General features: G+C 40.8%; 1 protein-coding gene across 2 annotated transcripts in view; it reads left to right on the top strand.

The window, feature by feature from the left end:
* The first annotated feature begins 508 nt into the window (after positions 1-508).
* Positions 509-24848, top strand: part of PKD2L1 (polycystin 2 like 1, transient receptor potential cation channel) — a 41283-nt gene continuing 16943 nt past the window's right edge. Inside the window, exons 1-2 of one of the 2 annotated variants that reach the window (XM_020870617.2) lie at positions 509-773; positions 1171-1284. In XM_020870617.2, coding sequence (XP_020726276.2) covers positions 539-773; positions 1171-1284 — 349 coding nt within the window. In that variant the 5' untranslated portion in view covers positions 509-538. Of the gene's footprint in view, positions 775-1149; positions 1285-24848 lie in introns of both variants that reach the window. The other variant, XM_020870618.2, reaches the window with a different exon arrangement.

Genomic DNA, 24848 nt, shown 5'->3' with positions numbered 1-24848 from the left:
CCGATCCATGGCGGCCCTTTCAGGAGCTTTTAGTGAAAATGAGTTCAGACCTGCAGTGAAGTTCCAAGGCCTCCCTTTCCTCCCAGCCCCACCCATTGCTCTTTCATCACCTCCTATCAGGTGGGGGAGCATTCCTCCCAGGCCCCATCTGCAAGCAGCCCTGCTCTCCCCACCGTGTTCACCTCTCTTGCCCCACCTTCCTTCCAAACCCAGTCTCCACACTTTCCTATTCCCCCATCAAACCCCTGCCTCCCAGTTCCCTCCCACCCTCTTTCTTCTTGTCCCCTGCACTTGCTGAGGGGAGAGAGAGCCCCTGGCAGCACTGCCGGTCACTCCCCACCCTCCATCTCCTCTGCTCCCTCCCTGCAGCGGGCACAGACTCCGGTACAAAAGGCTGGAGGCGGAGGCTGCAGGAGACCAGCTGCTCTCACGCTCCCTTCCCTTTGCCCTCTGCTGGCTAGGCTAACCTGTGTCTTTGTTCTCTGTTTTCCAGGTGAGAGTGGGTACCTGAGGTGCCAGGTCCCCTGCCTCATTCCCCATGAATGCTGTGGGAAGCCCCGAGGAGCAGGAGCTACAAAAGCTGGGGAGTGGAGCCTGGGACAACCCCACCTACAGCGGCCCCCCCTCCCCTCAAGGGACCCTCAGGATCTGCACCATCTCCAGTGCAGTGCCGCCTCAATCCCAACCGAGGCAGCCTGAAGATGGACCCCAGGAGAAGGCACACAGGACCCTGGTGTCCAGCTGCTGTCTTCGCATCTGTCGCGGCATCAGAGGTGCCTGGTGGGAGGAGGCACCTCCTGAGATACTGGGGTCGGGAGAAGGGGCCAGCTGAGGCTTTGGGAAGGGGATACAGTATGAAGATGTATCTTTGGGGTTTGTGAACTGTCTGTGTCAAATCTGAATGCCCCAGGGTACAGAGGCTAGTGTGGTAGTTTCTCAGAGGGAAAGCCTGGCACAGTCATCTCTTGGGGACCCAGAAGCGTATATGGGGGCTAGTTTGAGGGAAGACATGGATGTGATGATACCCTAGCCTGCCCTATCTGGGGTAAGGTGATGGGAAAAGGGGCTGGGGTGGAAATGAGCATAAATTCCAGGGACTGGTTGGTGGGGTAACTGGAAGGAACCCTGCTGTGGGGATTCTGGACATCCTTCCAATGTCCCTCCCTTTAGGACTTTGGGGAACGACCTTGACTGAAAACACAGCTGAGAACCGGGAGCTGTATGTCAAGACCACCCTGCGGGAGCTTTTGGTATACATCGTGTTCCTGGTGGACATCTGTCTCTGTGAGTAATGTTTGTCTCTGTGTACATCTGTGTGTGATCACACCTGTGTGTACAGCAACTGTGTACACACCTCTGTGGGCAGCGTCTGTGGGGACAGCCTCTTCCACCTGTGTGAGCAGACCATGTCCTAGGATCTTTATATCAATAATAACATTCTATTTTATACCTTTCCAGCTTCAGGCCTTTTAATTAAAAAGTACATGTCACTGAGTTCAGGAGAAAAAGGCAGACTGTGGGAAAACTTCATACAAGTTTCTTTGCCAAGAGTTACAAGGAGGAATCCACTTTTTTGTGTTTTTTTCATTTTTAGGGGAATCCACTTTTTAAGTTCAAGTTCTTGATACTGACTTAGCAACCACTGTTCTCTGTTAGCAGGTGGAAGTTTTTAACCTTCTGTAAAGAGTGGACGACACTCTTTTCTGTTCAGAAAAAAATAGTTTGGTGGGTTTCACATAGTTAACATAGACTATGTTTGATCCACTTTTCTTTGGAGGCGGAAAGGAAAAGATTCAGGCAGGCCTTAGAACTCATATCCCTAATAAAAAGGTTAAAGATGCAAATGGTGTGGTAATCAGTGTAGCTAAGATTCTCCCATGCCAAGGGTATGGAGGGAAGCTTATCTGAAGCTCTATCTATAGATATAAGCTGGGAAGGTTTGGTTTGTCCCTTGAGAGAAGCAAGTGAAAAGCTTCTCTGAGAACTGTAATATTTAACATATTTACATATTTAACATAAATATTCTGCAAGTAGATCAGTGAGTCATGGAAGAACAAATAACTGGAGGTAGTGATAAAGATGGATTGAGCAGATGCTATAAGACCTATAGGTAAGTATGCTTTGTATTTAGTTAATTGCTGCTTTAAGTTCTTGCACAAGTGAATTTTGGTTAGTTTGATGGAGTTGTGTGGGTACGTGTGTGTTGACTGAAGCTGCAGCTTAGATCATACAGCTGGGTGCCTCCATTACTAGGTGACATTATACCTCACAGAGGCCTTCCCTGGTAGCTCAGCTTAAAGAATCAGCCTGCAATGCAGGAGACCCCAGTTCGATTCCTGGGGGTCGGGAAGATCCCCTGGAGAAGGGTTAGGTTACCCACTTCAGTATTCTTGGGCTTCCCTGGTGGCTCAGATGGTAAAAAATAATCTCCCTGCAATGCAGGAGACCTGGATTTGATGCCTGGGTTGGGAAGATCCCCTGGAGGAGGGTATGGCAACTCAGTCTAGTATTCTTGCCTGGGGAATCCCCATGGGCAGAGAAGCCTGGCATGCTACAGTCCACAGGGTGGAAAAGAGTCGGACACACCTGAGCGACTAAGCACAGCACAGCACATACCTCACAGAAGTCTCTGTTCTTTCTAGGTTGCATAAATATTCTGCAAGTAGAATCTGAAGATCTGATAATATAATTTAGGTTAAAAATTTCATCATGTTTGTGAGCCATCCACATTTATATGAGCCCTCTAGGAAAGCTGAGCACTTGTTTTGGCTGTACTTGGTTGGAACTCATTCTGTGGGGAGAGGGGGGCAGTTCTATGTTTACCATAGGCCATCAGCATGGAGTGAAAGGAGACAGCATGTGGGGAACAACAGTCGACCCAGGGTACGTTTTTTTGGGACCCATTTTATTCCTCTCAGCAAATGACTGTCAGAAATTCATTTGTTGACATACTCTCTTTTTGTCTCAACCATCTGCCAGGAAGGAGTGTTTCTCTCCATTTTCAGATCCTATGACAGCAGCTGTAACATGCAGGCAGAGCCTTTCTTTATAAATGACAGGAATGTCTCTATTTCCAGAGCAAGATCCGGAGGTTTCTGGATCCCCAGAGCTAGAGTGAACCAGTCTGGCTTCAGGGTGGGAAGCTGCAGTTCTCAGAGCCCACTAGCCCATCCGCTCACATTCTCCACTTTTTGAGATCCCAATGCACTGCTGAATACTAGGTGGTCTGTAACTTGCCAAAGTCTGAGTCATAGACTCAATCCAATAATCACAGAAGCTTTGAGTGTCCGGGAGCTTTACAGGTCATCTAGTTCAAAGAGATAGAAATCCTTTCTCCTTGATCCTCCCTGTGGTGCTTTGTCAGGTGACTACAACCTGTGGAGCATCCATGAGAGTTTCACTGTTTCATGGGGCAGCGCTATTTCCTTCCATTCACAGAGCTTCCCCTTCTGTACCAGACCTTGGACTGAGATACGCAGAAATGACTGATCCTTGGGCCTTTCAGGGGCTCAACCTTCTCCTTTTAAGAACTTCCTTCTATTGAGCCATCTACTTCCCTGTTACTCTCCAAAGTGACAATTCTTCGGCTGTGCGAATGAATGTGGTGATCTGTTCTCTGGATTAGATACCTGCTAATTTCCCACTAATCCAGTCACTATAAAATGGTTTCCAGAAGTGGTATTATGCAGAGATTGAAGGCATGGGCTCTGAATTTACACAGATTTGGGTTCAAACACCGTGTTCTACCATTTACCAGGTGAGGGACCTTGAGTAAGTAGCTTAACTTCTTTGAGTTTTAGTTTTCTCTTCTATACCTACCCAATCCAATGGGATTATTACATGAGATACATGAAGTAAGATCTATGGAGTCATTACCTCCATGCCTAGCATATATATTCCATAATGCTCACCATCCTGATTGCCTGTTCCAGGTCTAATCTATATGATACCCCTAATGGACAAAATACTCCATAGTCAATCCAGCCAGTTCAGAGTTCTGTGATGCTGTTACTCCAGATCTGAGGGATGTATGAGGACAGGCAGAGGAAGTAATGTCTGAACTAAAACCTGAATGAGGAGGAGAATTCTGCTTCCTGAAAGGTGAAGATAAGGACGTTTCTGGGAAAAGGGAATAATATGTGCCAAGCCCCAGAAATGACAGAGAGCACAGTTTAGTGAGAGTGCATCAGTGTGGCTGGAGCAGGGAATTTGAAGAACAAAGTGGTAAAGGAAGACAAGGCCAGCCATTTAAGCAGAGGGTGTTGTGAAGGGCTTTATAAGGTATAATAAGTAATTGGAATGTTATCCTGAGGACCCTGTGAAGAGTTATAAGTACAGACTGCCAGCCCCCTCAAGAACTTTCTTTTGAGAGAGAATTTGGAGGCCTTCATATTCTGATGATTCCTACAGCATGCAATAAAATACCACTAAGACTAGTTTCCTAGGCCCCCTCCTCTCACAGCCCCTTCCTTGCTTCAGGCTAATCTTCAGGTAACACTGAGTCTTGAACAAGGTCTCAGTAGGGCTTCTTTGGTGCTCTCCAGGGTCCTGACCTCACCTTTCTAGTATCTTCGCTTCTTCACACAGTCTCCCTGAGCGCTGGCCATCTGCAACTAGACTAAATATTCTCAGTGGGGATGATGTAGCCCCCAAAGGGGTGAAAATAGTTGCCTTCAGGGCAAAACAACTCTGCTTAGCTATTTCTATAGCTTTTGGATCTCCAAAGGACCCTAATACTTGAGCTAATGTAAAAAATGTATGTGATATTAAAATTTAATTAGGGTGTAGGGTGATTAGGAAAAAATGTCTAAAGAGGCTCCTGGGTTAGGGTACAATGCAAAAATGTTAAGAAACACTAGACTATATCTACTTTAATTTTGCTGGTTAGTGTGCTGACTAAACTCTTCTGCCTAAGGATAGGGATGCAAGTCCCAGCCATTGAATCTGGCATTAAGCAGAATGGCTATTGTTCTATCAGGATGCTGTCTTCTAAGAACTGCCATGATATCTGGTTGGATATGTACTGTATCAATTTACTTTTTTCCCCATCAGTTCCTGAGACTAGATTTGGCTGCTACAGAACCCGTATTTGGCATTAAGCAATGGCATAATGGAAAGATCAGGATATTGGAGTCAGAAAAACTAGATTCAGGTGCCAGCTCTTCTCCTTACTAGTTTTGTGATTTTAAGTACTTCCTTGTTGGTAGAACAAAGATAATAATACTTATGGAGATAACGTATAAAGAACCTCACACAATCATTGATAGTACTTATCTTTGTGTTAAGGGGATTTCCAAATACTTGAACTTTTAGTCTGCTGATAAAAAAGTACCTTTCAAGAAAGAAGCAAGTCTGAAAAGACTATATACTGTAGGATTCTGACTATGTGACATTCTGGAAAAGGCAAAACTATGGAGATAGTGGAAGGACCCCTCACCTCCACACACACAGAACCAGAGTGGTACCTGTTATGACTGATGAAGTTATGTTGCCACGTCGTCATCATCCAAAGTCCATACTTCACATTATGGTTCACTCTTGGTGCTGTATATTCTATGGGTTTAGAATGGAATTCTCCAGGCTAGAATACTGGAGTGGGTAGCCTTTCCCTTCTCCAGGGGATCTTCCCAACCCAGGGATCAAACCCAGGTCAATCTACCTGCATTGCAGACAGAGTCTTTACCAGCTGAGTCACCAGGAAAGCCATAGACCATAGCATATGACTGATGAAGTTATGTTGCCTCATCATCATATTGTGTACTTTCACTTGGAATTATATCATAGTTCCTCATGTTTCTAAGTGTTTTTTATATTTTCATGACTACAGTCACACCACAGTTAACTAAAACATTTCTCCTGTTATTTCAGTATTTGCCTAGAATAGGTAAATATATCTATACTTGCTGCTTTTTTTCACCACTTTTGTTGAATGACCTCCTTGAAATTTCCAGGGAGAGAGGTTACTATGCCAAAGGCAGGAATGCCTTCTTAGTACTTGCTATGTGTTGTTATTTTCCCTCTGTAAGCAACCATATAAATTTATTATACTGCTAGCATTGTAAGATCACACCAATTTTGTCACAAGTTTGTTAACATTGAATATTCTTATTTATAATTTTTATTATTAAATAGGCATAACAGTACAGTTTGCCTTAATTTATTTGTCTTTGGTCACTAGTGAGGATAGACAGCTTTCTCATGTTTTAATATATTACGTGTGTTTATTTTTGTATAAATTGCATAAGAAATACATTTTAAGAAGAGCAAGGAATAAGATTGGGGGTGAAGTTTGGCACATTAGACCCTAGGTGAGGGACCAACCACCTAGGGGCTCACTTCCAGGATGTGGGTTCCTGGGGCTGGATAGAATAGTCAGCTAGGTCAGGCATCACCTGCACAGCAATTTGAGCTGAGATGGGCACTAGTAAACCATGGTGCTTAGCCATACTAACTACGTTTCTTCCCTGTTATGCTTTGGTTCAGGAACTGGGTGGATCTAGACACCAGGGTATTTTGAGTCTCATCTGGTTAAAATAAATCTGTCTTTTTGATAGAGCCATTATGGGTGAACTATCAATCTTTTCATAATAACCATATCAGTTGTGCAGTCCTTTAAATCTTACAAAGAGCTTTGACACCTGTTATCTCATTTGATCCTGACAGCAATCCTGTAAGGAGTAGATACTATTATTTCCGTTCCACAGCTTAGAAAGCTGTTAACGATTGTCATTTGAATAGTCCAGGAATGATCAGTAATTCAGTCTGGTTCCTGATGAGTAGAGTCACTCCTATTCCTGGGCGGAGAAAGTGCTTAAGAATGATCTTCCTGCCCCCACCCCTTCCCTCCCACCATCATGCTATTTCTGAAAGGGCTTCCAGCCTTTTGTCTTCTTGGCAGGATGGCTGTAGCCTTTTGTTGATGGAGGAAACATTGAAGGTCTTTGTGTAGAAACAATGGCTGTTTGTTTTAGGAGACAGTATTATTATCTCAAAGGTGCACCTGGGACTGTCCCTCACTCCCCTGGAATAGAAGCAGCTCTGAGCCAAGACAAGGCTGAGTCTGGTCACCATGGAGCTGCAGAGGAGGGCAAAGACCCTTGGCCTTTGGCGACCTATATCTACACTCCAATTAACGTCAATTGGATGTTCTTTATCCACTACTGGTTGTCAGGAAATGCCTGCCTCTGTTCACTCAGCTTTCTTTTAGTGGGTTTTAAGGTTCTGTCTGTAGACTGATGGAATCTTTCGCTAACAGGAGAGGCTGGAATAAGCTTGGAGATTAGGAAGAACATGTCTTTTTTTAGACTGAGATACAATTGATAATGTACCATTGTATTAGTTTTAGATGTACAACATGATGTTCTGATATACTTATATATTGTTAAAGGATTACCGCAGTAAGTTAAGTTTAGTTTATCAGCACACATAATTACAGCTTGTAATGAGAACTTTTAAGATCTACTTTCTTAGCAGCTTTTCAAATATAGTCACCAGCCCTGTAGCCCAAGACTTATTTCTTATAACTGGAAATTTTTTCATTTTTGACCACTTTCACCCATTTTGCCCACCTCCTGCATCTGGTACCCACCAATCTGTTCTCTGTATCTATGAGTTCAGGAGGTTGAGATGGTTTTCTTTTTTGGGTTTTGTTTTGTTTTGTTTGGTTTGGTTTGGTTTCTTTGTTTGTTTTTTAAGATTCTACCAGTAAGTAAAGTCACACAGTATTTTTCTCTTTACATACACACATACACACATCACCTTCTCTTTATCCATTCATCCATCAGTGTTTCCATGTCTTGGTTATTGCAAATAATATTGCGGTAAACATAGGGGTGTACAGATTTCATTTCCTTTGAATAAATACCTGGAAATAAAATTACTGGATCATATGATAATTTTATTTTTAATTTTTTGAGAAACCTTCATAGAAGATGGCTTTCTTGACTGAGCATCCCTAGAGTTAACAAAGAAAGGAACAGAAAGATATTAGAGGTTAAGGAAATATTTTTCAGTGAGCCCCATGCCCCATGTGGCTATAATGATGGCAGAAGATAATTGATCATATAGAATCATAACATTAGTGAAGGCACAGTGGTGATGGAGATAGTATGGGACCTAGAATAAGATGACTTCCTTCAAATGATGGTGCAACCAGTTATTAGACATGTGCCTTTGATAAGACGTAGGTCAAGATATTTAAATCCCTGGAGGTTTTGATTTCCTTGTATTTCAAATGAGGATAATGTCTGCTTTGTGAGACTAGTGGAAAACAAAAAGATACTTAATATGGTGTTTGGCATATAGTGGACTTTCAATAAATATCAGTTGTCATTCCACATCATTTCCATAAATTTGGAAAATATGGAAATGAAAAGTTTAACCCACCAGAACCTGAGATCTGTTTGAAAGTACCAGTATAATGCTTAGCAAGAAGATGGGCTTTGTGAGCTTAGCTGGTTAAAGCGCCTGTCTAGTATAATGCTTAGCAAGGATCAGAAAGACTAACTCTCCAGATGAGGTTGCCAAAGACTAAGAATGGCCATGAGGGGGCTTCCCTAGTGATCCAGTGGCTAAGACTCCATGCTCCCAATGAAGGGGCCCGGGATTTGATCTCTGTCTAGGGAACTAGATCTCACATGCCACAACTAAGAGTTTGCAGGTCACAACTAAGACCTGGCACAGTAAAAAAAAAAAAGAAGAAAGGATGACCATGGGATAATAATTTCATGCCTCTCCTAGCATACTTAGTTAACCACGGCCCATCCAGACCCAGAGAATTAAGATGTCCTTCCAGTACTAGGGGAGATGGCCTGAGTCAATCAAACCTAAATGACAGAGATCCAGGCCCTACCAGCAGGCTTTGGGTCTTCCCTAGTGGCTCAGGGAGCAAAGAATCCACCTACACTGCCGGAGACCTGGGTTCAATCCCTGGATTAGAAAAACCCCCTGGAGGAGGGCATGGCAACCCACTCCAGTATTCTTGCCTGGAGAGCCCCCATGGACTGAGGAGCCTGGGGGTCTGCAGTCCATGGGGTCACAAAGAGTCAGACACGACTGAGTGACTAAGCACAGCACAGCACAGCAGGCTTTGATCCGTATTTGCTGTAGTGGAATTCCCTGGTGCCCCGGAATTTTCAGGGCCTGGATCACCATTATAAGGCCAGTGGGTTTGGACATATCCTACTGTCCAATGCTGAATGATAACTTGTCATTTAGTTTTCTCCCATTTGGGGCTGTCACTGGTCTCTAGAAACACACTAGTACATTTAAGTGCTAGATCTTAGGATCAGGGAAAGGGTTTTTCAGAACTATGACTATGCTTCAGGCTTCCCAGGTGGGTCAGTGGTAAAGAATCCACCTGCCAATGCAGGAGACACAGGTTCGATCCTTGGATCAGGAAGATCCCCTGGAGAAGAAAATGGCAACCTATCCTAACATTTGTGCTTGGAAAATCCCATGGACAGAGGATCCCGGCAGGCTATAGTCCATGGGGTCACAAAAGAGTCATACATGACTTAACAAGTAAACAACAACAGCAACATGACCATGCTTCAGTCAAGCACAGAAGTGCAGGCACCACTAGCTGATGAAATCTAGGGCACTGCCAGTGTAAGTGGCCAGAGAAAGAACACGTAGTTCATATTCATAAGGCATGAGTCTGAATGCTGACTCTGCCTCTTGCCAGCTAAATGACCTTAGCTAGTCAAATAACTCTGAACCTCATAATTCATAGGAAACTTCTTGTGGATAATGTGGAAAAATCACACCATGTCTGACAGGCTATATGGAGATATTGCAGGGGAAAGCTCTTTGTGAACTATGTAATGTGGTACACAGGTAAGGGATTACATTGATAATAATCTGTTTACACTGTGGGATGGTAGCAGGAGAAAGTCTAGGGTTTTAAGTTCAGGCAGATTCTCAAGTCTGGGTGGAGGTGCTAGTCACAGAAATAGGCAAAGGGCAGTGGTTCTCAAAGTTGTGCTCTAAGGACACCTGGCTATATCCTGAGACCCTTTCAGGGGTTCCTGAGAACAAAATGTTTGTGAACCACTGACTTAGAGAATGAGTCAGAGCTAGTCAAACCAAATTATTTCACAACATTGAGGAAAAGGACAAATGAGACAAAGAGAGCTTATTAGGAAAGAGTTCCAATGAAGGACAAGAGCCTGGGTATTCACATTGTTTCATTCAAACATATATGAAGTCCTGGCTTCCCTAGTGGCTCAGTTGGTAAAGAATTGAGACCAGAACAATAACCCCATATGCAAAACAGAAAAAGAGACTCAGATGTATGGAACAGACTTGTGGACTCTGGGAGAAGGCGAGGGTGGGATGTTTCAGGAGAACAGCATTGAAACATGTATATTATCTAGGGTGAAACAGATCACCAGCCTAGGTTGGGTGCATGAGACAAGTGCTCGGGCCTGGTGCACTGGGAAGACCCAGAGGGATCGGGTGGAGAGGGAGGTGGGAGGGGGGACTGGGATGGGGAGTACATGTAAATCCATGGCTAATTCATATCAATGTATAACAAAAACTACTGTAATGATGTAAAGTAATTAGCCTCCAACTAATAAAAATTAAAAAAAAAAAAAAAAAAAGAATTGAGACCAGGGTTCAATACCTGGGTGGGGAAGATCCCCTGGAGAAGGAAATAGCAACCCACTCCAGTATTCTTGCCTGGAGAATTCCATGGACAGAGGAGCTGGGCAGGCTATAGTCCATAGGATCTCAAGGAGTCGGAGATGACTGAGTGACTAACTTTCACTCTTCACTATGTCAGGCCCTAAGCCAACTGTTAAAGGGTTTGAAATAGAGATTCGTCCTCTGCCCTCAAGGAGGAAAGATGGTAGAAATGTAAGGAAACAGTTACAAGGTGTGATGAATACAATGGTGAAGGGGTGCTCTGGACCAGGGCAAGATGTGGGAAACAAAATGGTCAGAGCAATCTGGCAGCACTAGCAGCTCCCAGAGGCAGGCAAGCGTTTGCATCTGAGGAGACCCAGAGTCAATGCCAAAGAGGCCTAAAGTCATTGCTGTTTGCTTGCTTGCCTGTTTTAACATCATTGGCTGTCAGCCTGGAGGAGGCAGGGGTTGGAGGAGGTAGCCAGAGCCAGCTAAGGCCTCAGACTATAGTTACACAAGAGCTTTGCCGTTCTCCGAGTCTGAAAGGACAAGTATAACAGGAAAATGTAAAATAGTGTTCTTCCTCATTACGTACAAAAAATTCCAACCCTCCCAAAAAGTTTCTGGGAACGTCTTTATTGAAATGTTAACTAATACATAGTCCTTGTTTTAAAAAGCCCAATAAGGCCACTGTTAATAACCACTATTAACTGTTTGGTGTGTATCATTTGAGCCATTTTCTAGGCACATAAATTGGTGGTGGTGGTTTAGTCTCTAAGTAGTGTCCAACTCTTGGGACCCCATGGATTGTAGCTGGCGAGGCTCCTCTGTCCATGGGGTTTCCTAGGCAAGAATACTGGAGTGGGTTGCCATTTCCCTCTCCAAGGGGATCTTCCAGACCCAGAGATTGAACCCATATCTCCTGCATTACAGGCAGATTCTTTACAGCTGAGAGCTTACGGTGAACGATGTCGGATTCCTGATCTCCGAAGAAGATTTAGCTTCAGGACCAGGGACCAGGCTTGATCACTCAAGAGCTTTTGTGTAGCAGTTTTATTAAAGTATGAAAAGAGACAGAGAACGCTTCTATATATAGACATCAGAAGGGGGATGGAGACTGCCCCCCAGCTAGTGTTAGCAAAGGAGTTATACTTTTTTAATTCGTTATCACAAGAACCAATCAAAACAATAAATCAAAAGAATGTCTCAAGGTTCCATGGGGTTGAAAAGAGTCTGACACAACTGAATGACTAAATACATACACACAGACCCACTACCACAATTTGCATTTTAAGATAACAGGATTAGTCAGATGGTTTTTAAGAAGGAGAAACTGTTCTCAACCAGGATACGTTGTTGTTCTATAATCCTCAGTACAGAGTTTCAACTGAGTTGTTTGTTGTGTAACCCTCAGGCTTAAAGAAAAAACATTTTATGTGACTAAGAAATGTAGAGGAAAAAAGTTTGTCTTTTCCTCCTCCTTGAAAATTCCAGACCCCTGTCTCCTCCTTGGACCCCGGACTTCTTATCAACCTGCCTAGGAATTGACTCTCTCACCCCTGAGCCACAAGGGAAGCCCAGGCACATATAGGTAGAAATTTTAGAAAAGAGACTTTGGTTGATTTATGGGCAAACAGGTGGTTTGTTCTAGGCAAGCAGAGATGAAATGTGCTCTGAAGATGATAAGCATAGGAGGCTTTCCTAAGATGTTGATGGCTGATGGCAATAAAGTCAGTGTAAGAACTCTTGATGCACTTTGTAGAAACTAACTCACACTTTAGAATATCTGCCAGAAACTGACAGCTTGCAGTGAAGGCAGGAATCAGATACAGTGCTTCTTGCTGGGTACTTCTTTGTTTTTTAAAAAATATTTATTTATGTATTTACTTATTTATTTGAGTGTGACAGGTCTTAGTTGCGGCATGTGGGATCTTGTTCCCTGACCAGGTATGGAACCTGGGCCCCCTGCATTAGGAGCACAGAGTCTTTGCCACCTAAACACCAAGAATGTCCCTGGGTACTTCTGTAACTTGGCCCACCTCTCCCCATGTCTTCTTTCTTGTCTCTCATCTCTCTCCCCAGACGCTAGTCTGCTTTGCTTTCTTCTTACTTACCTCTGCCCACAGTATCTGAATCTTCTTCTTTCCTTTTTTAAAAAAACTTTAAATATCATATTTATTCCCTGCCTTATTTTACAGAGCAATGTAACGTAAATGTAGTAACCCACACACTAAACTAGAAAATCCTATACAGATAAAATGTGTTTTCAGAGGAAACAGAGTTGGAAGATTAAGACCAGGACAGAGTTAAAATATGATTATGCAAAAATACCTTCCTTCAGAGAGATTAAAGTTGGGCTTCAATTTTGAATTTTATTAGTATAGGTAAACAAGAGAAGAAATTGTTAGACAATTTGCATTGTACATAAGGATAAAAATGAGCATTTATTAACAGAAGTAAATTTTATATTGGCACCTAGGTCAATGAATATATTATAGTGAGACTTCCTGTAGTTGGTAAACCAGCTCTTCTGATGGCCTGGGTTTTTTGTTTGTTTGTTTTAACTTTTTTTCCTGTGTTTATTTTTTTCTGTTCCTTTTAAATTTTTTTAAATTATGAAAATATGATAACACATTTACAGGAGACTTGGAAAATACAGAACAAAGTTACATATAATTCTGCTATATATTACAATTATTTTTTAAGTAGATAAATTAAGATTTTTAATTGGAGTTTAAATATCAAACTCTCAAAACTTAATAGAATGAATATACAGAGAAGTAGAAGGATATAGTAGACCTGAAAAGCATTCAACATAATTAAGATTTATATAAATTTCACACAACAGTAGGATACAAATTCTATTGAATTTCCCATAGACAATAACTAGGAAACACTAGAACATATCCAGGGACTTAAGACCAGGTGCAAATATTTCACGTTGTAAAGGTATTGAAATCTTACAGAGTCTGTTCTCTTATCATTGTGGAATTATACTAGAGATCAATATCAAAAGATATTTGAAAATAATCCTCGTATTTTAAAGTGCAATATAGCATTTCCAAGAGAGATCTTTGACTTAGCCATTGAAAGCCTCAATAAAATTAGAAGACTGAAGAAGCACAGAGGGTGACTGCAGAGAAGAAAGCATTTAAATGAGAAATTAATATCAAAATCAGAAATTAATACCAAAGATACTTAAAAAAATCTCATGTATTTGGAAATTAAATGTCCACTTTTAAATGATGGATGTATCTAAGAAGCCATAGCAAGGAAAATTAGAAAATATTTTGTAACAGAATAAAAATGAGAATTCAACAGAATTTGTTGCATACAGCTGAAGCTGCTCAATGCAATTAAATACAATGTGAAGTCTTGAATAAGATATGAAACCAAATAATGGACACTAGCATAAAATTTTGTGGAATTTGAACAAAATCTGTACTTTAGTTAATAACAATCTATCACATGTTAATTTCCTATTTTTTTAAACATAATATTTCTTTATATTCTCAGAATTGGATTAGAAGTTTCAAGCCTCACTCAAATTTTTTTATTTTTTTAAAAATCAGTAAGATAATAAACTTTCTAGACTTTTAGCAGTAATATTAGATGCCAAAATATGTGGAACTATATCAAAGTTTTGAGTGGATATAAATTCAAAATCTCTCATTCTATTCATACCAAGTCAAAAAAGTGGAATCAAAATGTCATAAAATTTTTATCTAGGCAAAAATCCATAAGTTTTCTAAAATGTATTTATTATATTATACATACTATTTATATATATATATATGTATATAAAAGCTTTTCTGCTACTCTTGATAAAGGCTTGAGAAAGAGCATAGAAAAGACAGAGAAATTGGAAAACATAAACTAAATGAAATGGGAGCACTGAATATGAAATAGAAAAAGAGAAACAAACTAGATAAAAATAAAAGATCATCATATAGTTTAGTTGTTTTTAAAAGTGGCTGCTAAAAAATAAAAAATAAAAAAAAAACAAAAACCACTGCAATGATGTAAAGTAATTAGCCTCCAACTAATAAAAATAAATGGAAAAAAAAATAAATCAGATAATGAAAATAAATAAATAAATAAATCAGATAATGTCAAAAACAAACAAACAAACAAACAAACAAAAAAAAAGTGGCTGCTGATTAGCAACATATCTGGAGTTTTGGAGAAAAAAAGCAATACCTGAGCATTTGTATTTTTCAAAAAATTCCAAGATAATTCTGATATGCCTCTGGATTTTTAAGTGATTACAGGTTTTTCTATTAGATGGTAATTTCAGTGATACAGAACTCTATTATTTTCTGCTAACCAGTCATGATACAATTATTGTATTAAGCAGAAATCACAATAATAGAAGAGGTTTATCAGTTTTCACCATCAATAGCCAGACAAAAAAGATCATTACAATTGCAACCCTAATGGAAACATGATTAACCTAACAATATAAAATAATTATATACAATTTGGGAGGTTAATTAGAGTGTGGTAAGTGGAAGAGCATACTTGCACTGTTTAAGAAATTTATTTATTTATTTTAGTTGGAGGCTAATTATTTTACAATATTGTAGTGGTTTTTGCCAAACATCAACATGAATCAGCCATGGGCGCACATGTGTTCCCCATCCAGAATTCCCCTTCCACCTCCCTCCCCATCCCATCCCCCAGGGTCATCCCAGTGCACCAGCCCTGAGCACCCTGTCTCACTTGCACATGTTTTCATCCACCCATCCAGTCTATCTTTTGATTGGTGCATTTAATCCATTTACATTTAAGGTAATTACTGATATGTATGATCCTATTATCATTTTCTTAGTTGTTTTGGGTTTATTTTGTGTAGATCTTTTCCCTCTCTCATGTTTCCTGCCTAGAGATGTTCCTTTAGAATTTGTTATAAACCTGGTTTGGTGGTGCTGAATTCTCTTAACTTTTGCTTGTCTGGAAAGCTTTTGCTTTCTCTGTCAAATCTGAATCAGAGTCTTGCTGGGTAGAGTGTTCTTGGTTGTAGATACTTTCTTTTCATCAGTTTAAGTATATTGTGCCATTCCCTTCTGGCTTGTAGAGTTTTTGTTGAGAAATCAACTGATAACCTTATGGGAGTTCCCCTGTATGTTATTTGTTATTTTTCCTTTGTTGCTTTTAATGTTTTATCTTTGTCTTTAATTTTTGTCAGTTTTATTACCATGTGTCTCAGTGTATTCCTCTTTGCATTTATCCTGTCTGGGACTCTCTGCACTTCCTGGACTTGGTTGACTATTTCTTTGCCCATGTTAGGGAAGTTTTCAGCTATTATCTTTTCAAATATTTTCTCCGGTCCCTTCTCTCTCTCTCTTTTCCTTCTGGGACCCCTATGATGTGAATGTTGGTGCATTTAATGTTGTCCCAGGAGTCTCTTAGGCCATCTTCATTTTTTTTTTCTTTCTCTTTTCTATATTTTGTTCTGCGGCAGTGATTTCCACCATTCTGTCCTCCAGGTCACTTACCTGTTCTTCTGCCTCAGTTATTCTGCTATTGATTCCTTCCAGTGTATTATTCATCTCTTGGTAAACATTTCTTGCATCATCTCCATTCTGTTTCTGAGATCCTAGATCATCTTCACTATCATTATTCTGAATTATTTTTCTGGAATGTTGCCTATCTTCACTTCATTTAATTGTTTTTATAAAATTTTATCTTGTTCTTTCATCTGGGACATAACCCTCTGATTTTTCATCCTGATTAGCTTTCTGTAATATGGTTGTTGTTCTAGCTACTGTGGGATTGTGGTTCTTCTTGCTTGTTCTGTTTGCCATTTGGTGGATGAAGCTAAGAGGCTTGTATAAACTTCCTGACTGGAGGGACTAGCAGTGAGAAAAACTGGGTCTTGATCTGGTAGGCAGGGTCATGCTCAGAAAAGCTTTAATCCAATTTTCTGCTGATGTGTGGGATTTATTCCCTCCCTGTTAGTTGTTTGGCCTGAGATGACCCAGCCCTGGGATCTGCAGGGCTCTGTGGTAGGGTTGGGCTTCCCTAGTAGCTCAGCTTGTAAAGAATCTGTCTGCAATGCAGGAAAACCAGGCTCAATTCCTAGGTTGGGAAGATCCCCTAGAGAAGGATTAAGCTACCTACACCAGTATTTTGGGGCTTCCCTGGTGGCTCAGATGGTAAAGAATTCACCTGCAATGCAGGAGACCTGGGTTCAATTCCTGTGTTGGGAAGATCCCCTGGAGGAGAGCATGGCAACCCACTGCAGTATTCTTGCCTAGAGAATCCCCATGGGCAGAGGAGCCTGGCGGGCTACAGTCCATGGGGTCACAAAGAATCAGACACAACTGAGTGACTAAGCACAGCACAGCACAGCATGGTAGGGTTAAATGGCAACCTCCAAGAGGACTTAAGCCAAGAGGCAGCTTCCAGGACCACTGCTGCCAGTGCCCTTGTCCCTGCAGTGAGCCACTGCCGACCCATGCCACTACTGGAGACCCGCCAACACTAGCAGGTAAGTCTGGTTCAGTATCCACTGCTGCTTTCCCCTGGGTCTTTTTTTTTTTTTTTTCTTCCATTTATTTTTATTTGTTGGAGGCTAATTACTTTACAACATTGCAGTGGTTTTTGTCATACATTGAAATGAATTAGCCATGGATTTACATGTATTCCCCATCCCGGTCCCCCCTCCCACCTCCCTCTCCACCCCATCCCTCTGGGTCTTCCCAGTGCACCAGGCCTGAGCACTTGTCTCATGCATCCAACCTGGGCTGGTGATCTGTTTCACCCTAGATATACATGTTTCGATGCTGTTCTCTTGAAACATCCCGCCCTCGCCTTCTCCCACAGAGTCCACAAGTCTGTTCTATACATCTGAGTCTCTTTTTTCTTTTTTTGCATATAAGGTTATCGTTACCATCTTTCTAAATTCCATATATATGTGTTAGTATACTGTAATGGTCTTTATCTTTCTGGCTTACTTCGCTCTGTATAATGGGTTCCAGTTTCACCCATCTCATTAGAACTGATTCAAATGAATTCTTTTTGATGGCTGAGTAATATTCCATGGTGTATATGTACCACAGTTTCCTCATCCATTCGTCTGCTGATGGGCATCTAGGTTGCTTCCATGACCTGGCTATTATAAACAGTGCTGCGATGAACACTGTTGGTGGGAATGCAAATTAGTACAGCCACTATGGAAAACAGTGTGGAGATTCCTTAAAAAGCTGGAAATAGATCTGCCATATGACCCAGCAATATCACTTCTAGGCATACACACTGAGGAAACCAGATCCGAAAGAGACACGTGCACCCCAATGTTCATCCCCTGGGTCTTAATGCACACAAGATTTTGTTTATGCCTTCCAAGAATGGAGTCTCTGTTTCCCCTACTCCTGTGGAAATCCTGTAATCAAATCCCACTGGCCTTCAAAGTCAGATTCTCTGGGGATTCCCAGTCCTTTTGCTGGATCCCCAGGATAGAAAGCCTGACATGGGGCTCAGAATATTCAGAACAGTGGGAGAATTTCTTGGGTATTAGTCGTTCTCCAGTTTGTGGGTTGCCCACCCAGCAGGTATCAGTTAAGTTGCTCAGTCATGCCCGATTCTTTGCAACCCTATGGACTGCAGCACGCCAGGTTTCCCTGTCCATCACCAACTCCCAGAGCTTGCTCAAACTCATGTGCATCAAGTTGGTGATGACATCCAACCATCTCATCCTTTGTCATCACCTTCTCCTCCTGCCTTCAATCTTTCCCAGAATCAGGATCTTTTCTAAGGAGTCAGTTCTTTGCATCAGGTGACCAAAGTACTGGAGCTTCAGCTTCAGCATCAGTCCTTCCAATGAATATTCAGGACTGATTTCCTTTGATTGACTGGTTTGATCTCCTTGCTGTCCAATGGACCCTCAAGAGTCTTTTCTAACACCACAGTTTAAAAGCATCAAGTCTTTGGCACTCAACTTTCTTTAAGGTCCAACTCTAACATCCATACATAACTCCTGAAAGAACCATACCTTTGACTATATGGACATTTGTCAATAAAGTAATATCTCTGATTTTTAATATGCTGTCTAGGTTGGTCATAGCTTTTCTTCCAAGGACCAAGTGTCTTTTAATTTCATGGCTATGGTCGCTGTCTGCAGTGATTTTGGAGCTCCAAGAAAATAAATCTGTCACTGTTTCCATTGTTTTCCCATCTATTTGCCATGAAGCAATGGGACCAGATGCCATGATCTTCATTTTTTGAATGTTGAGTTTTAAACCAGTTTTTTCACTCTCCTCTTTTACTTTCATCAAGAGGCTCTTGAGTTCCTCTTTACTTTCTACCATAAGGGTGGTGTCCGGTATAGGATTTGATTTTATCATAATTGCTCCCCTCCGACCATCTCATTGTGACTTCTTCTTTGTCTTTGGATGTGGAGTATCTTTTTTTTGTGGATTCCAATGTCCTCCTGTTGATGGTTGTTCAACAACTAGTTGCAATTTTGGTGTTCTCACAGGAGGAGATAAGCACATGTCCTTATACTCTGCCATCTTGAGCTGGAACCTTCTTTCTTTTTTACTTCTTTCTCTGTTCCACTGTGCATAGCCTTTTCCCTGACCTCTGTCCCTGATACAGCTTCTTGAGATTTCTTTGAAAGGCTATCTCTGATGGGAACTCCAGGAAAATATTGTTCACTTTTGGTTCTTGAACCTGAGAAATGGAATATTGTCCACCATATCAGTAAACAAAGGATGTTATAGCTATCAGTAATTGCAGCCCTCCAACAGGAGCTGGTGATTCCTGAGAAAACTCAGGAATGAAAGAATACCTGCTATCTAGCAGCCATCAGACTGCAGCCACTCCCTATGGTAAGCCCTGAGGAAACTCAGGCTGTCAAAAATACAGAATACCGGCCCCACATAGCTGAAGTGTATATCAAAGGAATGAATTCAGTGAGCCCAGGCTCTTGCATCTTTCCATACACATAAAAGCGCTAAATTCCTTAACTTGGGATATTTGGTTTTCTGTCATTTACAATAATCTTTTGATGTTCTGACTACTTGCCCTTTGTTGCAAATCTTCTGTATAACCTGGCTCCCCCCTCACCTCCTCAGAGCAGTTCTCTTAGGGTTACTTGAGATGTTGCCTGCCAGATTTGAAATCCTAAAAATCTCCACCAAATAAACTGTTAACTCTCAACTTTTAGATTGTGAATATTGTTTTAATTTGACAACCCCATGGAAAGTTCGCTTTGTTTTTTAATTTTTGAACATTTTTATTTGAAATATAGTTGATTTACAGTGTTGTGTTAATTTATGCTGTACAGCAAAGTAATTCAGTTATACATATATATACATTTTAAAAAATTCTTTTCCTTATGACTTATCATAGGATACTGAATATAGTTCTCTGTGCTGTACAGTAGGACCTTGTTGTTTATCCATTCCATAAGTAATAGCGGATGTCTGCTAACTCCAATCTCCCACTCCATCCTTCCCTAACACCTTCCCTCTTGGCAACCACCAGTCTGTTGTCTATGTCCATGAGTCTGTTTCATAGATAGGTTCATTTGTGTCATTTTTAGATTCCACATATAAGTGGTATCATATGGTATTTGTCCTTTTCTTTCTGAGTTGCTTCACTTAGTAACATACATACCGTATCTTCTTTATCCATTCATCTGTTGGTGAATGTTTGGGCTGCTTCCATGTCTTGGCTATTGTGATTAGTGCTGCTATGAACATAGTGGGCCTGTATCTTTTTTGATTAGTTTTGTCCGGATATATGCACAGGAGTGGGATTGCTGGATCATATGATAATTCTATTTTTAGTTTTTTTTGAGGAACCTCCATACTATTTTCCATAGTGGCTGTACCAGCTTACGTAGGGAAAGTTTGATGTGTTTCAAGGCATTCACGCCCTTCAAAGTGATAATGACATGTCTCTATTTAAATTATTTTAAAGTCAGTTCATATGTTAATTACTTAAATATGTCTTCCCTTTCTGTAGAATCATTTGAGAGCCTCTTGTTCTGTACTGAGTGAGCATGCCCTATAGTAAAGGAGGTGATGTATTTTTGTGATGTGTCTGAAGCTGTCTTCATACATTTTTCCTGAATTGCTTTAATTTTGCAATACTTTATGAGCCAATCAATGATGAGGCTACCCTTAACAGACCCTATAACTCCAGACAGAATCAGTTCTTGGCATTGGATGATCATGTAGTTTCAGTTCAGTTCAGTCACTCAGTTGTGTCCGACTCTTTGCAACCCCATGAACCACAGCACGCCAGGCCTCCCTGTCCATCACCAACTCCCGGAGTCCACCCAAACCCATGTCCATCGAGTCAATGATGCCATCCAACCATCTCATCCTCTGTAGTCCTCTTCTCTTCCTGCCCTCAACCTTTCCCAGCATCAGGGTCTTTTCAAATGAGTCAGCTCTTCACATCATGGCCGAAGTATCAGAGCTTGAGCTTCCACATCAGGCCTTCCAATGAACACCCAGGACTGATCTCTTTGTAGTTTAGTCATGGTATTGATTATCCTATAATCTTCACAGAATCATTGATGCATGCAGGTTGAACAGCAAAATTACAGGTGAAGTCCATGACTTCTATGTCGTGAAATCACTCCTTACCAATGCTACTACCTTAGTCACGTTTCTGTGATATTTTGTAAGGATAGTGCATGAAATGATGGCATCATAATTGGGGTAGCCCCTAAATACGTCATTTATCTGTATTGCCTCATTTTCAACTTGTTTGGGTCCAAATTTTCAAGAATTCTAACCATGGTACCCTTTAACTTAAAGGGCTCTTCTTTTAAGGCTTCCTCAGAAGCATTAACATGAAATAGCTCTTTGGTATAGCTATAGGCTGTAAAGTCTTTAAACCTCAGGTGTATACTCCTCTCTATGGCCTTGGTTTTTTTTTTTTTTTTTCCATGATTAGTCTTTGGGAGATCTCAGGCAAAATCATTGAAGGAAACACAGATAAGAGCAAGCACAGTCTTCTTCTGTAACCTTCTAGGAAAATATGTGTAAGAATCACTTCAGACAATCAACTAGGAAAAAATCCCATACTAAGGCAGATCTCTTATGTTATACCCCAGTTGGCATCTTCTCTTAAAACAGTGTGCCCTTATTCTTAGAGACTAAAGCTCTATATGTCTTATGTATCTTTCATGACATTGCTGAAGTTCATTTTATGTCTTGAGGATTCTGGATTACATAAGAACTATGCTGTTTGGGTTCTGAAATTATGTAACAGCTTACAACCTATCACCTAAGTTTATATTAAATCTGTAAGAATCAATTGCTTTTGCTCTCCCTTGCATCTGCACTGAGAAATTGAATAGAACAGAGAAGTTCCAGCAGCTAATCATAAGTGTATTCTTGTGTCCTGTTCCCTAGTCCCATCTCCAATCATCTAGGTATCATTTTTTACAATTGATATAATTTTTTTTAAAACTTTGATTATTTTATATTGGGACATAGTTGATTAACAGTGTTGTTAATTTCACATGAACAGCAAAGTGACTCAGTTCTACATAAACATGTATCTATTCTATTAAGGGCTTCCCTATGGCTCAGCTGGTAAAGAATCTGCCTGCAATGCAGGAGACCTGGGTTCAATACCTCGGTTGAGAAGATCCCCTTGAGAAGGGAAAGGCTACACACTCCAGTATTCTGGCCTGGAGAATTCCATGTATTGTATAGTCCATGGTGTCGCAGAGTCGGACACAACTGAACGACTTTCACTTCACTTCACTTCATTCTATTTAAAATTCTTTTCCCATTTAGATTATTACCGAATATTGAGCAGAGTTCCCTGTGCTATATAATAGGTTCTTATTGGTTATCTATTTTAAATATAACATAGTAGTGTTTACATGTCAGTCCCAAATGCTTAATCTATCCCTCCCATAAACCCTTCTAACCTGGTAACCATAAATTCATTCTCTAAATCTGTGAGTCTGTTTCTGTTTTGTAAATAAGGTCACTTGTATAATTTTTTTAAGATTTCACATATAGCGATAATCATATGATATTTGTCTTTGTCTGATTTACTTCACTCAGCATGATAATCATCTAGGTATCTTATTTCAATATTTCATCTCCTGAGACAATCTGTTACATTGATTCAGGATGGAAAGATATTTATAAGTCTTTCTTACCCCTGCCCTAAGATCTCAGAGCTACCAGAAACTTTAGGGAGATCACTGGTTAGTTCTTGGATTCATTTTCCACTTCTCAGAATGATCACCTTTAGCCTGACTGAATTCCTTCAAAAGCAACTCATAACTCTTTGGCCTTGAATCTGATTTCCTAAGAAGAAACTAACCATATGTAGTCATAGGTTGCTCTAGAACTTTAATCTTTTTAACTCTTGAAAGGCTTGATAATGTTCATGGACTTAGTTACCAAAGCAGCTGTGAGTGATCTAGTTCTCTCAGCTGTGTCCTCTTAGATACACCGATGTGAAATCCTTCATTCAACACTCTGAGGACTTAACACTTCCTTCATTTCCAGGTCCCAACTTTCTTCTGCCTACTGTCCATCTTAAGAAACATAAAGTATTTTGAATCCAACTTTGGATAATCCAGTAGCATGAATCAGAATGTGTGAGTAGGATGGCAGGTAAAGAAAAGAATGAAGGGAGGAATTGCCCAAGAAGAACAACAAAATTTCTTAATAGGGAATGTCTTACTAAGAGAAGGAAAAATGTTCTGTGTATCCAATAAATGATTTTAACAAGAGATCTGTGATTAGACTTGACTTTTCTTAGGACCGGAATTTTGTGGCTAACAGCTTGCTGATTTCAACTCTATCTTTTTCCCTCTATGCCTATCCTAATTTTCTTAGAAAAACTCCTTTTGGAAAGTACCCTTCTGATATGGATATATTCATATGAATTGCTTCTGTTGGGATATTAGTTTAGCTGCAATAACAGTGGCTTAAATAAGACAGAAGCTTGTTTCTCTCTCATGTAATAATCTGAGGTATAAGAAGCCCTGGACTAATGTGGAGCTCCATAATCATGTGGGGTCCAGGCTCATTCTACCATATTGCTTTGCCATCCTCAACATATGGCATCTGTCTCATGCTCTAGCTCCTGCTCTTATGTCCATGCTCTAGGCAGAAGGAAGTAGGAGAGTAGAAAAGGAAAACATTTTCTTTCTTTTTAAGGACATAAGTCAGAGTGGTACATGGAAACATATCATTCACTTGTATTCCATTGGCCAAAATTTACTCAAATGGCCACTATACCTAGCTGCAAGGGAAGCTGGGCAATGTGGTATTTAGTTTGGCAGTCATGTGTACCTAGATAAAATAATGTTACTATACAGAAAAGAGAGGAGATGTATTGGGGAATAGCTAACAGTCTGTGGCAGGTAGGGGGAGAATAAATCTTCTCCATAGTTTGGCAGGAGAACAGCAACAGCTAATGGAACCTAGAGAAATCCCTGACATAAATCATAATGGAGGCTAATGAGATCTGATTTTTTTTTCCAGCAGGAGTATTCCAATGTTTATTTAAGCAAGCTCTTGTGAAACTATTTTTAGAGATTTTTGGGGAGACATTAAAGAAGGGTGAGTTTCAGAGCACTGTATTTTATTTCACACGAAAGTAGAATTGTCCTTGAGGGACAACCATAGACCTTGTTCACATGCTCAGTTTTTCAGTCTTGTCTGACTCTCTGCCACCCCATGTACTTCAGCCCACCAGGCTCCTCTGTCCATAGAATTTTCCAGGCAAGAATACTGGAGTGGGTTGCCATTTCCTACTCCAGGAAATCTCCCCAATCCAGAAATCAAACCCACATCTCCTGCATTGGCAGGCAGATTCTTTACCACTGAGCCACCTGGGAAGCCAACCATAAACCTTATTTCCCTCCACATTATGTATGTGACCAAAGCCAAAAGGGATCCAGTGTTCTAATAAATAGGTAGAGATATTTCAGAGAGCTTCTCAGCAAGCCAGGTGATAAGAGAGGCTCAGGAAAAGGCCACCAGAGGAGCTATAGGTTTAATATATAGAACTGGTAAAGCCCAAGGAACTTCCAGCTCTTCTGCAATTGGAGGATGGATAGAACAGTGGAAGTTCTATCCACATGATCACTGCCATGGCTGGAACTGGACCTGCAGTTTTCCAGAGAAGCATCTGCAGTGCTTTTCCTCAGAGCCAGCCAGCTTAAGGAAGAAGTAGCTGGCTTTTAAGTGTCAAAAACTTGAAGACACAGATTTTTCCAG

This window comes from Odocoileus virginianus, chromosome 7 (genome assembly GCF_023699985.2).
Source record: "Odocoileus virginianus isolate 20LAN1187 ecotype Illinois chromosome 7, Ovbor_1.2, whole genome shotgun sequence".
NCBI classification, from domain to species: domain Eukaryota; kingdom Metazoa; phylum Chordata; class Mammalia; order Artiodactyla; family Cervidae; genus Odocoileus; species Odocoileus virginianus.
This window is presented reverse-complemented; position numbering and strand designations above follow the sequence as displayed.